Consider the following 17,445-nt stretch of genomic DNA (forward strand, 5'->3'; position numbering starts at 1 on the left):
GCTAAACGCTCAGGAAGGGTCTCGACTAGAAACGCCCCCCCATTCCTTCTCTCCAGCGATGCTGCCTGTCCCGCTGAGTTACTCCAGCATTTTGTGTCTATCTAAGCTAAACCCTCACCCGGCTTCAGTCAAAGTGAACACAATCACCCTTCAACCTGTCGGCTCCTCTCTCACCACTCACCCTCAGCTCTCCTTTGGCCCTCGACCAACCAGACTCAGCTCTTTCATCAATGATTGTCCCTCTACCAGGCAGTCAGAGGTGGGGAGGATCCGTGAGGATTCCACAATATCAATTCCATTTGCAACTCCTCAGTGAATGAAGACCCCCCCGTGATCACACCAGGAATATCTGGCGTGCAACTCCAGTCACTAGGCTACGGAAGGACATGGTAACAATAGAAAGAGTGTAGAAGAGATTCACCGGGATGTTGCCGGAACTGTATTTACAAAGAGAGATTGGATGGGGTGGAAGATAGACACACAATGCTGGAGCAACTCAGCAGGTCAGGCAGCATCTCCGGGGAAAAGGAATAGGTGATGATTCGGATCGAGACCCTTCAATCTGTTTTGCTCTGGAGTGAAGGAGATTGAGGGGTGATCTTATGGATGGTGATAAAATCTTGGGAGTGCATAGATCCAGTGGACATTCACTGCCTTTTCTCCAGGATAGGGCAGTCTAAAACTAGAGGGTAAAGGTTTGAGGTGAGAGGGGAAGGATTTAAAAGTGATGCAAGGGGCAACTTTTGCACACAGAGGGTGGTGGATAAATGGAACAAGCTGCCAGAGGGTGTGGTAGCAGCAGGTTCACTTATGATATTTAAATCCACCTAGACAGATGGTATGATATGGTATTTCATCTAGTCAAACCGCATGTCAAAAACCTCGGCATGATATTTGACTCTGCATTAAAATTTGATAAGTTAAGTCAACGCTGTGGTAAAAGCCAGCTTCTTCCAACTTCGAACCATAGCTAAAATCAAACCTTTCCTCGAATTCGACGACACAGAAAAAATCATTCACGCTTTCATTTCCTCCCGCCTAGACTACTGCAACTCCCTATACACTGGGATCAGCCAATCTTCCCTGTCCCGCCTGCAACTGGTCCAAAATGCCGCAGCGAGACTCCTGACGGGTACCCGTAAAAGGGACCACATCACCCCGATTCTGGCCTCTCTCCACTGGCTCCCTGTACGGTACAGAATCAACTTCAAGCTCCTCCTATTCACGTATAAAGCCCTAAATGGACATTCCCCCCCCCCTACATCAAAAATCTTCTAACCCCCCTCTCTAACTCCAGGTCCCTCAGGTCGGCCGACTTGGGGCTACTCACTATCCCGCGGTCTAGGCTTAAGCTCAGGGGTGACCGCGCTTTTGCGGTTGCAGCTCCTAGACTGTGGAACAGCATCCCTCTCCCCATCAGAACTGCCCCCTCCATCGACTCCTTTAAGTCCAGGCTCAAAACCTATTTCTACTCCCTAGCGTTTGAGGCTCATTGAGGAGGTGCTGTGAACTGTTTGCGTGCTAATACTGTATGTTTCATTTTTTTCCTTAGTACCTAATCAGATGTACAGCACTTTGGTCAACGTGGGTTGTTTTTAAATGTGCTATACAAATAAAATGGACTTGACTTGACTTCATTTGTCACATGTACCAGGCTACAGTGAAATCCATTTTTGTACACAGTTAGTACAAGTATCACTATACATAAGCACTTAGATACGTATTAGATCAGCATCTCAGATACAGTACGTGTACAGCAGTAGTACACTGAGACAGTATCCAGTCGCCAGTTTGGCGCTACTTTAAGTCCCAGTTGTTGTAAGTGCAGGGATCTTCACCTGACCCTGAAGGCACGTTGTCCTTGCGGTGTTGCAGGGTTGGCTTGGCCAAGCGTAGTACACGGATAGGAAATATTTGGAGAGGTATGGGCCAAATGCACGCAAAGGGGACTGGCTCAGATAGACACTTCAGTCGGTATGGACCAGTTGGGTAAAAAGGGGCCTGTTTCCGTGCCGTTAGAACTCTCTGACTACAACCTTGCAGCAGTCAGCCACACCCTGGATGTGGCACCATGCGGTCAGGAGGTGCTGAGGAACGCTGTCAAACATCACAACTAGACAGTCAGAGAGTTGTAAATCTGTGGAATTCAAGCAGTGGAGGCCAATTCTCTGCATGCATTCAAGAGAGCGCTAGATAGAGCTCTTAAGGATAGCGGAGTCAGGGGGTATGGGGCGAAGGCAGGAACGGGGTACTGATTGAGAATGATCAGCCATGATCACATTGAATGGCGGTGCTGGCTCGAAGGGCCGAATGGCCTACTCCTGCACCTATTGTCTATTGTCTAGCATAGGCAATAGACTGCAGTTGGACACAAATAGCTGGAGTAACAGCGGGTCAGAACAAATGAATGAAAGATATGCAAAAATGTAAGCAGTATGAATATTGATTTCTCTAACTTCGAGTAACCCTTGCTTGCCCTCCGTCTCTCCCCCACCCTAGTCGTTGTACTAGTTTCACTGTCGTTTCAATGTCTGTAACTCGTTTTCACCCAGCCTACAGCTAACAATGGCCTGTTTTCTTTATCATCGTTACTTTTTTGCATATCTTTCATTCAATGTGCTATATCTCTCTATATCACCGTCCATATTTCTCGTTTCCTTTACCCTTGACTCCCAGTCTGAAGAAGGGTCTTGACCCAAAACGTCACCCATTCCTTATCTCCAGAGATGCTGTCAGACCCGCTGAGTTACTCCATCATTTTGTGTCTATCTTCGGTCTAAACCAGCATCTGCAGTTCCTTCCTGCATTAGACATTAGACTGCCACCTGCAGTCAAAGAGTCCCACTGCAGTGAAACAGGCCCTCAGCCTACAGATCTTTCAGAGTCCGGCATTTCTAGATCCTTGTTAGCTCGGGGAAGGTGACAACGAAGCATACAAATTTAATCAAGAGGATAATCCCTCTGATCAGAGAACTAGGATGGGAGAGGGTTGAAGAGTGAGGGGAAGCACGGGTTAAAGTTAGAGAAATCAATATTCATACCGCTGGATTGTAAACAGCCCAAATTGTGCATCAAGCAAGCGGATGCAATAGGTGACTTATAAATACAAATCAAATACAAATATTAGCTTCACTAATAGTTCGGGAACACAGAGCTGTCTCCGAACTATTCCCATGTAAATTATCCAGCATGGAGTGGCATTCCCTAGACTTGTGCAGTGCTGCTGGCTGTATCACAGCAGGCAGTGAAGAAAGCCAATGGCATGTTGGCCTTCATAACAAGGGGAGTTAAGTATAGAAGCAAAGAAGTCCTTCTGCAGTTGTACAGGGCCCTAGTGAGACCGCACCTGGAGTACTGTGTGCAGTTTGGTCTCCAAACTTGAGGAATGACATTCTTGTTATTGAAGGAGTGCAGCGTAGGTTCACGAGGTTAATTCCCGGAATGGCGGGACTGTCGTACGTTGAAAGACTGGAGCGACTGGGCTTTACACTCTAGAATATTGAAGGATAAGAGGGGATCTTATTGAAACATATAAGATTATTAAGGGATTTGACATGCTAGAGGCAGAAAACATGTCCCCGATGTTGGGGAGTCCCGAACCAGGGGCCACAGTTTAAGAATAAGGGGTAGGCCATTTAGAACGGAGATGAGGAAAAACTTTTTCAGTCAGAGAGTTGTGAAGCTGTGGAATTCTCTGCCTCAGAAGCCAGTGGAGGCCAATTCTCTCTGGATGCTTTCAAGAGAGAGTTAGATAGAGCTCTTAATGATAGCGGAGTCAGGGGATATCGGGAGAAGGCAGGAACGGGGTACTGATTGTGCATGATCAGCCATGATCATGGTGAATGGCGGTGCTGGCTCGAAGGGCCGAATGGCCTCCTCCTGCACCTATTGTCTATTATGGACACTACTCCCAATTCCCATAATAATCATATTACTAAGTTGGTACAGTAGAGGCCATTCAGCCCCAGTTTCTAGCCCCTATACTAACCCATCTTATTGTTTTCCTCCTCCAGGGCGTGCCTAAGTTCCCCTTACACAAAGGATGGTGGGTTCCTGGAACATGCTGCCAGAGGGTGGTCTTGGAGGCAGATATGATCGTTTAAGAGGCTGTGTCTGAAGAAGGGTCTCGACTCGGAACGTCACCCATTCCTTCTCTCCGGAGATGTTGCCTGTCCCGCAGAGTTACTCCAGCACTTTGTCTCCATCCTCTGTTAGATGGGCATTTGAATATCCAGGCCATCAAGGGATATGGATCACATGCAGGCAGAGGAGGTCAGTTTAACTTGGCAATATGCTTGGCACAGACATGATGGGCTGAAGGGCCTGTTCCTGTGCTGTACTGTTCTATGTTCTGAGCACATCCACTCCCTGTTATCCCACAGGCTTCTAGCTTAGGGTTCACGCAAAGGCAGAGACAACTTTGCACAGGAACATGGTTAGAGATGGTTGTAGAGGGATATGGCAACATGATTTGGACGAGGGAATTGAATGCAACATCTCTAAGTTTGCGGATGACATGAAGCTGGGTGGCAGTGTTAGCTGCGAGGAGGATGCTAGGAGCCTGCAAAGTGACTTGGATAGATTAGGCGAGTGGGCAAATGCATGGCAGATGCAATATAATGTGGATAAATGTGAGGTTATCCACTTTGGCGGCAAGAACAGGAAAGCAGAGTATTACCTGAATGGTGACCGATTGGGAGAAGGGGAGATGCAACGTGACCTGGGTGTCATGGTGCACCAGTCATTGAAAGCAAGCATGCAGGTGCAGCAGGCAGTGAAGAAAGCCAATGGTATGTTGGCATTCATAGCAAGAGGATTTGAGTTTAGGAGCAGGGAGGTTCTGCTGCAGTTGTACAGGGCCTTGGTGAGACCGCACCTGGAGTATTGTGTGCAGTTTTGGTCTCCTAACCTGAGGAAAGACGTTCTTGCCTTAGAGGGAGTACAGAGAAGGTTCACCAGATTGATCCCTGGGATGGCGAGACTTACATATGAGGAAAGACTAGATAGACTGGGCTTGCACTCGCTGGAATTTAGAAGACTGAGGGGGGATCTTATAGAAACATATAAAATTCTTAAGGGGTTGGAGAGGCTAGATGCGGGAAGATTGTTCCCGATGTTGGGGGAGTCCAGAACCAGGGGTCACAGCTTAAGGATAAGGGGGAAGTCTTTTAGGACCGAGATGAGAAAACATTTCTTCACACAGAGAGTGGTGAGTCTGTGGAATTCTCTGCCACAGAAGGTAGTTGAGGCCAGTTCATTGGCTATATGAAGGGAGGTTCATTGGCTAGGGAGTTAGATGTGGCTCTTTTTGCTAAAGGGATCAGGGGGTATGGAGAGAAGGCAGGTACAGGGTACTGAGCTGAATGATCAGCCATGATCATATTGAATGGCGGTGCAGGCTCGAAGGGCCGAATGGCCTACTCCTGCACCTATTTTCTATGTTTCTATGTTTCTATAACTCCTGGAGCTCACTCTCTCAGGGAAAGTCTCCAATTTCCACAAGTTTTCCCACAAGTCTATTTGGGGAACTATTTGCCGGTCTCCATGAGCAACGCAGATGGGTCACATTCCTCATCCAGCCCATCCATGCCAAGATGGATCCGAAACGTCACCCATTCCTTCCCTCCAGAGATGCAGTCTGTCACGCTGAGTTACTCCAGCACTTTGTGTCTGCCTTGGTGCCAAGATGAGCTTTGGCCCTGACCCAATGACATTGTATCACTGGCTGTGATCAGAGCCTCTGTCTCGGTGCGCGTCGGAGTGGCTGACACCAGCCAGCTGTTCATCTCCATGGCTGGAGTCCACTGGATAACCCAGGACCTAAGGACAGCACGGTGGCGCAGCGGTGGAGTTGCTGCCTTACAGCGCTTGCAGCGCCGGAGACCCGGGTTCCATCCCGACTACGGTTGCTTGTCTGTACGGTTTGTACGTTCACCCCATGACCGCATGGGTTTCCTCCGAGATCTTCCGTTTCCTCCCACACCAAATACGTAGAGGTTTGCAGGTTAATTGGCTTGGTATACATAAGTATAAATTGTCCCTAGTGTGTGTGTAGGATAGTGTTGATGTGCGGGGATCGCTGGTCGTTGCAGACTCTTCGGTGGGCCGAAGGGCCTGTGTCCGCGCTGTATCTCTAAACTAAACGTACCACAATTGGTTCTAAAAGGTGGCACTGAATATAAGAATCCCTCCCCGAACTCAATGCGTTCCATGGCAGACGCCATTTCCCCTGCTCTGCACGGATCCCCAGAGCATCTGGATAACAAGGATACCTACGCCAGACTCCTATTTATTGACTATAGCTGCGCCTTCACCATGATTCCAACCAAACTCATCTCCAAATTCCTGGAGCTAGAATTCAGCAACCCCCTCTAGTTAGACCCTTGATTTACTGACCTTTATTAGTCTGCACCTTTATTCCTTCCAAAAAGTGCACAATTGTAGGTTTTGCTACACTGTATTCCATCTATCACCTCTTCGTCCACTCTTGCAACCCGAACAAGTTGTTCTGTAGCTTCCTGCTTCCTCAACACTACCTGCCCCTCCACCTATTTTTGTATCATCCGCCAACTTGGCCACAAAGCCTTCAACCCCCTCATCCATATCATTAACATATAATGTGAAAAGTAGTGGACCCAACACCGACCTCTGCAGAACACTACTAGTCACTGGCAGCCAGCCTGAAAAGGCCCCCGTTAATAATAATAATAATATTATATTCCTTTATTTGCCCCCCACCGGGGAAATTAAAAAATGTTACTGCAGCAAAGTGGATAGCAAGAGATATTCATTATAAATAAAAATAAAGATAAGGATAATTGCCATCATTTACTGTGTTTTTCCTTTACTGTTACTGTTGACTTGTCTGCTGGGAATAGCGCTGGTTGTGCAGTCTCACAAGTTTTCTCCTTCACACACTTGGGGTGAAGGAGTCTGTCACTGAAGGAGCTACTCAGTGCAGTGACAGTGTCCTGCATGGGGTGGGAGTCGTTGTCCAGCAGCGATGTTATCTTTGCCATCATTCTCCTCTCTCCCACCGCCTGTACTGAGTCGAGGGGGCAACGCAGAACAGAGCTGGCCTTCCTGACCAGCTTGTCAAGTCCCTTCCCCTCCGCTGCTGAGATCCTGCTGCTCCAGCAGACCACTCCATAGAAAATGGCTGATGCCACCATAGTGTTGTAGAAGGTCCTTAGGAGTGCCCACTGCACTCCAAAGGACCCGAGTCTCCTCAGCAGGTAAAGTCTGCTCTGGCCCTTTTTGTACAGTGCATTGATATTTTATTCCCACGCTTTGTCTTCTACCTGTCTGCCAATCTTCTATCCATGTTAGTATTGTGCGTCTAATACATGGGCTTCTATCCTGTTTAGCAGCACCTTATCAAAAGCCTTCTAAGAATCCAAGTAAACATCCACCAACTTTCGTTTGTCTATCCTGCTTGTTAACTCCTCAAAGAATTACAACAGATTTGTCAGGAAATATCTCCATCCAACAAAACCACGTTAATATCAGCCTATTTAGTCCTTTGCTTCCGAGGACTGAGACTTTCGAGGACTGAGATGAGGAAAAACGTTTTCACCCAGAGAGTTGTGAATCTGTGGAATTTTCTTCCACAGAAGGCTGTGGAGGCCAATTCACTGGATGTTTTCAAGAGAGAGTCAGATTTAGCTCTTCGGGCTAAATGAATCAAGGGATATGGGGAAAAAGCAGGAACGGGGTACTGATTTTGGATGATCAGCTATGATTATATTGAATGGCATTGCTGGCTCGAAGGGCTGAATGGCCTACTCCTGCACCTATTTTTCTATGTTTCCATATTTTCTCAGCACTCTGAAACCTCATCCTTAATAATGCCAGGATAGCGTGGATGTGGGGGGGATGTTTCCACTAGTGAGAGAGTCTAGGACCAAAGGTCATAGCCTCAGAATTAAAGGACGTTCCTTCAGGAAGGAAATGGGGAGGAATTTATTTCATCAGAGGGTGGTGAATCGTGGAATTAATTGCCACAGAAAGCTGTGGAAGCCGTCAATGGGTATTTTTCCAGCAAATATAGATTTTTGATTAGTACGGGTATCAGGGGTTATGTGGAGAAGGCCGGAGAATGGGGTTAGGAGGGAGAGATAGATCAGCCATGATTAAATGGTGGAGTAGACTTGATGGGCCAAATGGCCTAATTCTGCTCCTATCACTTATGAACATGAATAATGTACCCTAACATTTTCACAAACCACTGAAGTCAGACTAACTAACTTATAATGTCCTTTCTTTTGCCTTGCTCCCTTCGTAAACAACGGAGTCACATTTGTGAATTTCCAGTCCTTTGGAACCGTTCCTGACTCTAGTGTTTCCATGCTGTATCTCTAAACTAAACTCCTCTCAACCCAGAAGCCCCAATCTGGGTGGGTGAGAAGGAGGGGGGCACTACTGCAGTCAGGGGTTGGGCTCACCTGGGTCAGGTAGCACTGTCATGTTCTTGGAGGTGCCTGCTAGTCAAGGGGTGTCCTCTGGAGGGGCAGGAGAGAGACACACATGATCACAGATGCAGGTTTAAACCAAAGAGAGAAGTGAAAACTTGGAGTAATTCAGCGGGTCAGGCAGCATCTCTGGAGAAAAGGAATAGGTGACGTTTCAGGTCGAGACCCTTCTTCAGACTGAGATTCAGGGGAAAAGGAAACTAAATATAGACGGTGACATAGAGAGATATAGAACAAATGAATGAAAGATATGCAAAAAAGTAACAATGATAAAGGAAACAGGCCATTGTTAGCTGTGGACTAGGTGAAACAAGTACAATGAGACTCAACAAGACGACTTTGAAGCTGATATGACTTGGGTGGGAGAGGGAGAGGATGCAAGGTCTCAACCCGAAAGGTCACCTATTCCATTTCTCTAGAGATGCTGTCTGACCCAAAGGTAGATACAAAATGCTGGAGCAACTCAGCGGGACAGGCAGCATCTCTGTAGAGAAGGAATGGGTGACGTTTCGGGTAGAGACCCTTCTTCAGACCCTTCTCGAACCGAAACATCACCCATTCCTTCTCTCCAGAGATGCTGCCTGTCCCGCTGAGTAACCCCAGCATTTTGTATCTACCTTCGATTTAAACCAGCATCTGCAGTTCTTTCCTACACATGCTGTCTGACCCGCAGAGTTACTCCAGCTTCTTGTGTCTACACATGACCACCACAAACAGTTTTCCCCGCCGAGATTAAATGAATGCAACAAAGACATTTCCAGAAATGTTTGGCATTGTTTATTCTCAGTAAAAGATAACCCGATTAACTCTCATTAAATGCATATCAAGAGGAAGCTTCTCTTTGTGGGTACATTTACAAAAGATGCATTCTTAAAGCTGAACTTTGCTGAATAATAATACTGTAATTAGAGGCCCGGCGTTTGACGAGGGAGGGTGAAGGTACGCGGAGAGGGGTGACGAGGTTACACAGCTCTTCACGGGGAGAGGAGGAGGCTTCCTGCCCTGGGAGGGGCATTACACGCAGATCAACACAAGGTCACTGGCAGGCCAGTGTTGCTGGGAGGGAGACACCCACCGATCCACCATCTTCACAAGGCACTGCCTTCGGCTTCCCACCAATCTCCACTGCAAGACCTTAGGGGAAAATCCTTTCACCCGTGAAGGATCGGAGTCCAGTGATAGGGGAAGCAGTGACCCACCTCCTCCCCTCCCACATACATTAAATACTAGTCGGTCAACGCACACTACAGTTCAAACTACAGTTAATACCTGGGGTGGGCCTAGTTCAGGGTTTCTAAGCTATTGCCGCCATGTGCCGTGAGTGCATGTCTGTGCATCAGCAATGCTGGGTGGATTGGCCCAGGATCGGTCGTCCTTGTCACTGGTCCCCGGCCGCATCCACCTTCTCGTAGATGTAGCTGCCGACCACCCCGGTGTTGACTCCTGTAATGACAGCGAGGACGTGAATGAGGGAACCACTACGACAATCAAAGGCTACGACAATGCTATGACTCTCATACTCAGTGCCCCTGGCCGGTAAAGGCAAGCATACCATGTGCTGTCTTTACAATTCCAACTACATGTGTTGCCACTTTCTGAGAGCTATGGACTTGTAGACTTGATGGGCAGAATGGCCTTATGAACTTACGACACAGCCAAAGACATGCAGGAAGGCAGGTCTGAAAATGGCCCCTCGAATACAAAACGCAGTAGTATCTGGGGGAAGTTGATGTGAATATGGAGTCAATAAATTGGGATTAACGCAGGATTATTATAAATGAGTGCCTGATGGTCAGCACAGACCCTGTTGGCCAAAGGGCCCATACCTGTACTGCATCACTTTACGACTTGATAATTCTATGTGAGAACAGATAATGGACAGAGTAAAGTTCTGTGGGTGGGCATGAGTAGAGGGAGCTGGATGTGCCACTTTTCAACTCACTGATGGGCAAGGTAGAAAACTAATGCAAATTAGCTGGACTTTATAAACTCGGACAATGGAGGGCAGAAGCAGAAAGGAAGGTTACGTAATGTCCTCATGCCATAGTATGTGACTGTTTATCATAGTACAGGATAGTGTGATGGGTCCAAAGAGGGCGCAGAATACATTCAGTGGAGGGGTAGTACATTTTAGGAACAAGAGGGGGAGGGAGAGGGTAGAAGCCAGGAGAACCTACGCATGCCCTTGGAACAGCAGGGCAGAGACTTGACTATGGGTGCTTGTCTGTGCGGAGTTTGTGCGTTCTCCCCGTGACCTGCGTGGGTCTTTTCTCGGCATCTCCGGATTCCTCCCACACTGCAAAGATGTACATGTTTGCAAGCTAATTAGCTTGGTATAATTGCAAATTGTCTCTAGTGTGTGTAGGATAGTGTTAATGTGCGGGGATTACTGGTCAGCGCGGACTTGGTGGGCTGAAGGGCCTGTTTACGTGCTGTATCTCTAAATTAAACTAAACTAAACTAAGCAGCAGGAGAGGGGATTTGATCTCACTGTTCCCAAGCACAGGGAGAACTTAGGGAAACAGGTGCAGGGATCCACAAGGCATAGGTTTAATAGGGAGCCGGGTGGCTCGGTGCAGTGAGCGGTCCCGATCTTGATCCTGACTGAAGCAGATACAGCAGCAAACTCGGAGGGACTGGTTATCACTGGAGGGAGAGTTAAAGATCTGGAGAATGAGAGCAGATGGGGCTTCCAGCAAGGGATCAAAGGGCCAAGCATCTTTCTTCTTTGCTGCAATGGAATAGTTTGCTCATTGAGACTGCAGGGGAAATCTTGCCCCAGCAGTCTCTGGCAACTTGATCACTTACCTTTTGGTCCAAACAGGATTCCGTAGCAGGGCTTGTGGCAGTAAGGCTGCCCGTCGTGCTGAGGGAAGACAAAGGAAGACTGGCGTCAGTAAACAGCCAAACTGGCAGCTTCATTACTAGCACAGTGGCGCAGCGGGTAGAGCCGCCGCCTCACAGCACCAAAGACCAGGTTCATTCCCAACCTCCGGCACTCTCCGAGTGGAGTTTGCACATTCTCCTTCCCAGCGGCTTTGCACCCTCATCCCAAATACATGTGGGTTAGTGGGTTCATTGGCTGTTGTAAACTGTCCCTGGTGGGTGGGTGAAGGGTAGAATCTGGGGGGAGTTGATGGGAGTGTGGGGAGAAGCAAAATGGGATTAGTCGGAATGATGTCAGCACAACCTCAATGGGCCGAAAAGCCCGTTGCTGTGCTGTACGGCTCTGTGAATGTGACTATCACAGAACCGGATCATGGCATCCTGTGTGTGGAATCATGCTGTGCATATTCCAGCTGTCACTTTCGATTTGCTTTTCAGTGGGCGTCTGGGTGAGAGGGTAGGCATACGAGAGAGGTGTGCAGGCTCGAACTGCAGGCACCCACACACTGCTGCCTCCCACTCACAGACAGGGAGGCAGAGAGCTCCACCTGGTGGCATCAAGTATAACACGGCCTGACACAGGAGGGCTCAGTGCCATTATCAAGGTCGAGTCATAGCGTGACCACCCCTCTTCTCCTCTTCCATCGGGCAAAAGGTATAGAAGTGCGAAAGCACAAAACTCCTGATTCAGGGCCAGTTTCTTCCCATCCTACCATAATCAGAGAGCAGTCCTTAACCACTATCTATCTCATTGGTGACCCTCAAACTGTCCATGATCTAACTTTGCTGGCTTTACAATAGACAATAGGTGCAGGAGTAGGCCATTCGGCCCTTCGAGCCAGCACCACCATTCAATGTGATCATGGCTGATCATTCTCAATCAGTACCCCGTTCCTGCCTTCTCCCCATACCCCCTGACTCCGCTATCCTTAAGAGCTCTATCTAGCTCTCTCTTGAATGCATTCAGAGAATTGGCCTCCACTGCCTTCTGAGGCAGAGAATTCCACAGATTCACAACTCTCTGACTGAAAATGTTTTTCCTCATCTCAGTTCTAAATGGCCTACCCCTTATTCTTAAACTGTGGCCCCTGGTTCTGGACATTGGGAACATGTTTACCTCGCAATAAACGTTATTCCCTTATCATGTATCTATACACATGATAATGCCCGATATGTATGGTCTGATTGTAATCGTGAATTGTCTTTCCGCTGACTGGTTGGCACGCAACAAAAGCTTTTCACCGTACCTTGGTACATGTGACAATAAACTAAGCTGACGGCCATACACCCACCCCAGGCACCTGCAGCAAAGCTCAGGCAGTGGGAGCTATCGGAGGCTGGACATTTTTACAGCCTGCTCTATGATTACAGAGGGCCAGCCGATTATAGAGTCATACAGCATGCAAACAAATCCTTTGGCCAAACTCCTCCATGCCGACTAAGATGCAGTCTAAGCCTATCCTGTTTAACACACATTTGGTCCATATCCCTTTCCATTCCATGTATCCGTTCCAATATCATTTAAACAATGCCCTTCCACTACCATGACCTCTGCCAGCCTATTCCCTACACTCATCACAGACAAAGTAGTTGGGGCAGGTATAAAAATTACATTTAAAAGAACATTTGAACAAGTGGTAAGGTTTTAGAGATATGAGCCAAATGGGAGTAGCTTAGATGGGACACCTTGGTCAGCATGAACAAATTGGGCCGAAGAGACTGGACTTCTCTCTGGTTGTGGTAGGATGGATGATTCAGTTGCCTGATAACAGCTGGGAAGACACTGTCCCTGAATCTGGAGGTGTGTGTTTTCACACTTCTATACCTTTTGCCTGATGGGAGATGGGGAAAGAGGGAGTCTTCACAGACTCAAATGTCTCACAGATGGGTGTGAATCTTGGGAACTATCTGCCTAAGAGTGCAGGAGGCTGGATCATCATGTGTATTTGGGGTGGAAATATTCGAGAGATCAAGGAATTGAGTGTTATGGGGAACAGGTGCAGAAGACTTGTATCGATCAGCCTCTGTCATAGTGGCGCATGCTTGAGGTGCTGAGAAAACTGGAACTGCTCCTGTTTAAACCACAAAGTGCTGGAGGAACTCAGCAGGTCAGGTAGCATCTGAGGAGGGAATGGATAGGCACTGTTTCGGGTCACAACCCAAGTCTGAAGAAAGGCTAAGCATCGCCTATCCATTCCCTCCATAGATTTTTGCCTGATCCACAAATTCCTCCAGAACTGTGTTTGCTCAAGATTCCTCCATCTGCAGTTCTCGTGTCTCCTGCTCCTGTTTCTTGTGTTGCGGCCCAAACTGCTTGCATCTTGAATGTAGACCAAACTGGATCCTGCTGCCAGGCATGATGGAAGGCAGCCGGGAAGCACAGGTGGGGAGAGGAACTTCAAGGCATTGAATAGTGCTGGACTCCCAGGATACAGAAAGTCCTGAAGAAGGATGGCACAGTGACACAACGGTAGAGTTGTTGCCTTTCAGCGCCAGAGAACTGGGTTCGATCGTGACTCTATGGGTACAGTCTGTACGGAGTCTCCCCGTGACCTGCGTGGGTTTTCTCCAAGATCTTCGGTTTCCTCCCACACTCCAAAGGTTTGTAGGCTAATTGGCTTGGTATAAATGTAAAATTGTCCCTAGTGTGTGTGTGTAAGAAAGTGTTAATGTGTAGGGATCGCTGCTCGGCGCGGATGGACTCGGTGGACCGTTGGGCCTGTTTCCAAGCGGTATCTCTAAACTGGACTAAATCAGGAACTGCCCGCAGTATCAGACTCTGGCTGCTCTGAGCTAATTCTTAACCTCTGCCCAAGATTTAAAATACATTACAGTGTCAGGGGAATGTAGTTGACTGAAAAAGAGCTGGACTCTGCACTAAGTGCGTGGAATGTCACTGCGTCTGTTCACCAAGGGTCTGCAGGTTGGGGTAATGTAAGACAATCACAGGATAGAAACTGGCATTAAGATGAAAAGAGAGGTGCTGTGTGATTTATTTTATGCACATTAAATTAATGAACATTAACAGATCTATGAATTATATTGGGGTTGTTGGACTGATTGAGTTGTCTTGTTTACTGAGCACCCAGTTTACAGAAGAGCTTTCCACAAATTAGGACGGCTGTCATGTGGAGCAGGAAGCTTAATTCTCCTCAGTATTTTCACAATCGGCAGCCAGATTCTAGCATGGAATTGCTGAGTGCAAATAAATGGATTTATAGAACACTTAGCCCTGCCAGCACCAAATGCAGGAATTAACTGCAGATGCTGGTTTACACTGTAGACACAAAATACAGGAGGAACTCAGTACGACAGGCAGCATCTCTGGAGAGCAGGAATAGGTGACGTTTCGGGTTGAGACCCTTCTTCAGACTGAGTCAGAAGAGAGGGAGGCGAGAGTTATGGAAGGGTAAGGTGTGAAAATAACGGCTCCATAGAACAACGCATGATCGAAGCAACCAATGATTAAGGCAATGTAGAATGGTTCATTGTTGGCTGAGGGGAAGGTAACAACGAGGCATGCAATCAGTAAAATTAATCAGGAGGACAGTGAAACTAGTCGGAGAACTAGGGTGGGGCAGGGACGGAGAGGGAGGGAAAGCCAAGGGTTACGAAGTTAGGGAAATCAATATTCATACCACTCACCTCTGCATGGCCACCTGGATTCAGAGTCTTGTTGCAGCGTTCACATCGCAGGCAGGGCCGGTGCCAGTCTTTGCCCAGGGACGTCACCTTCTCAGCTGTGGATGGTAACCAAAAGCAGCCGTTTACACAACCCATTGCAGTCTATTTCAGCCACAATCACTTTTCAGTTTTAGTTTATTTCACGTGTACCGAGGCACAGAGAAAAGCCTTTGTTGCGTACTAACCTGTTAGTGGAAAGACAATACATGATCACAATCAAGCCTTTTACAGTGTATAGATACATGATAAGGGAATAATGTTTAGTGCCAGATAAAGCCAGCAAAGTCCGATCAAGTCCGAGGGTTACCAATGAGGTAAATAGTAGTTCAGCACTGCTCTCTGGTTGTGGTAGGATGATTCAGTTGCCTGATAACAGCTGGGAAGAAACTGTCCTTGATTCTGGAGGTGTGTGTTTTCGCACTTCTATACTTTTTTTGCCTAATGGGAGGGGGAGAAGAGGGAGTGGCCAGGGCTTGCTTATGCTGCTGGCCTTGTCGAGGCAGCGAGAGGTGTAAATGGAGTCAATGGAAGGGAGGTTGGTTCGTGTGATGGTCTGGGCTGCATCCACGATTTGCTGCAATTTCTTGCGGTCTTGGAAGGAGCTGTTCACAAACCAAGCTGTGATGCATCCTGATAAAATGCTTTCTCATGCACATCTGTAGAACTTGGTGAGGGTTGTTGGGGACATGCCAAACTTCCTAAGCCTTCTAAGGAAGTAGAGGCAAGGGCCCCAGCAAGGGCCTAGACTAAGACTGGCCAAAGGGACTTATTGAATAGTGAAATGCTTGGATAGAGTGGATGTGGAGAGGATGTTTCCACTAGTGGGAGAGTCTAGGGCTAGAAGTCATAGCCTCAGAATTAAAGGAGGGTCCTTTAGGAAGGAGATGAGGAGGAATTTATTTTGTCAGAGGGAGGTGAATCTGTGGAATTCATTGCCACAGAAGGCTGTGGAGGCCAAGTCAATGGATGTTTTTAAGGCAGAGATAGATTCTTTATTAGTTTGGGTGTCAGGGGTTATGGGGAGAGGGCAGGAGAATGGGGTTAGGAGGGAGAGATAGATTCGCTATGATTGAATGGTGGAGTCGACTTGATGGGCCGAGTGGCCTAATTCTGCTCTTATCACTTAAGACCTTATAAGAGGACAAGGTGGTAAACACGGCTCTAGGGAGACCAAGCTGCCCGCCTGGTGGGAAGTTCTCCTCAGTCCTGCCCAGACCATCTCTCAGGCTCTCCCCAGAATGCTACACTGTGCCGCCCGCACTGCGCGCTGGACTCACCAAAGTAAACCTTCTTCTCACACCTGGGGCAGATGTTGGGCTCGCCGGCAAATGTGGTCATGCTTGAGGCTGCAAAGGGTTGGAAGAACCATGTTAGCCTCACTGTCGGCCAAACTCACACAACATACAACAGTACAGCACAAGAAAGGGACAGGCAGCATGTCCAGAGAGAAGGAATGGGTGACGTTTCGGGTCAGGCTGAAGAAGTCTCGAGTCTAAAGAAGGGTCTCGACCCGAAACGTCACCCAATCCTTCCCTCCAGAGATGCTGCCTGTCCCGCTGAGTTACTCCAGCTTTTTGTGTCTATCTTCGGTTTAAGCTGAAGTTCCTTCCTACACGAGGGACCTTCGGCCCACAATGTCTGTGCCAAACATGATACCAAGGCTATCCCTTATCCACCTGTACATGACTCATATCCCTCCATTCCCTGTATATCCATGTGCCTATGCCTACCCTCAGTTCAGTTTAGTGTCATGTGTACCGAGGTACAGTGAAAAGCTTTTGTTGAGTGCTAACCAGTCAGCAGAAAAACAAAACATGATTACAACCGAGCCATTCAGTGTATAGATACATGATAAGGGAATAACGTTTAGTGCAAGGTAAAGCCAGCAAGTGTGATCAAGGATTGTCCGAGGGTCATCAAAGAGGTAGATGGTAGGGATCCTAGTCTTGTAAATACCAACAATGTCTGCTTCAACCACCATCTGCTGCCAGTGTGTTCCTAAAGATTATGCCATTAACTTTATATATTTTCCCATGCATTCGACCTCCCAAAGTGCAACACCTCACACTTGCTTGGATTAAAATTCCATCTGCCATTTCTCTGCCCATTTCTGGAGCTGATCTATATCCTGCAGTACACTTTGACAGCCCTCCACACAGCCGGCGACCCCAGCAGGTACCATCGGCAATCTTACTAAGTAACTCGCCTTGGTTTATGCCCAACTTGCTATCTGCAACCCCAATAATGCCCAGGCATGTGCCCTGAAGGTGCCTCATGAAAGTCGGCACCTGTCATCAAGGATTCCCACCATCCAGCCCGCCACCAAGAGGGCTTTGCCTTCTTCCCGCTCCTACGATCGTGCAGGAGGTACAGAATTCTGGACTTCAAGTGGTCGTTCTTCACC

General features: G+C 47.9%; 1 protein-coding gene across 1 annotated transcript in view; it reads right to left on the reverse strand.

Moving 5' to 3' along the window:
- Positions 1-9,231: 9,231 nt before the first annotated feature.
- The window catches only part of LOC144597167 (cysteine-rich protein 2-like), a 45,372-nt gene continuing 37,158 nt past the window's right edge, over positions 9,232-17,445 (reverse strand). The window contains 4 exon segments of the mRNA XM_078406139.1: positions 9,232-9,914; positions 11,280-11,337; positions 15,003-15,097; positions 16,319-16,387. Of these exon segments, the coding sequence (XP_078262265.1) occupies positions 9,850-9,914; positions 11,280-11,337; positions 15,003-15,097; positions 16,319-16,387 (287 nt within the window). The 3' untranslated portion in view covers positions 9,232-9,849.

Source organism: Rhinoraja longicauda, chromosome 10, assembly GCF_053455715.1.
Source record: "Rhinoraja longicauda isolate Sanriku21f chromosome 10, sRhiLon1.1, whole genome shotgun sequence".
Classification (NCBI taxonomy): Eukaryota; Metazoa; Chordata; class Chondrichthyes; order Rajiformes; family Arhynchobatidae; genus Rhinoraja; species Rhinoraja longicauda.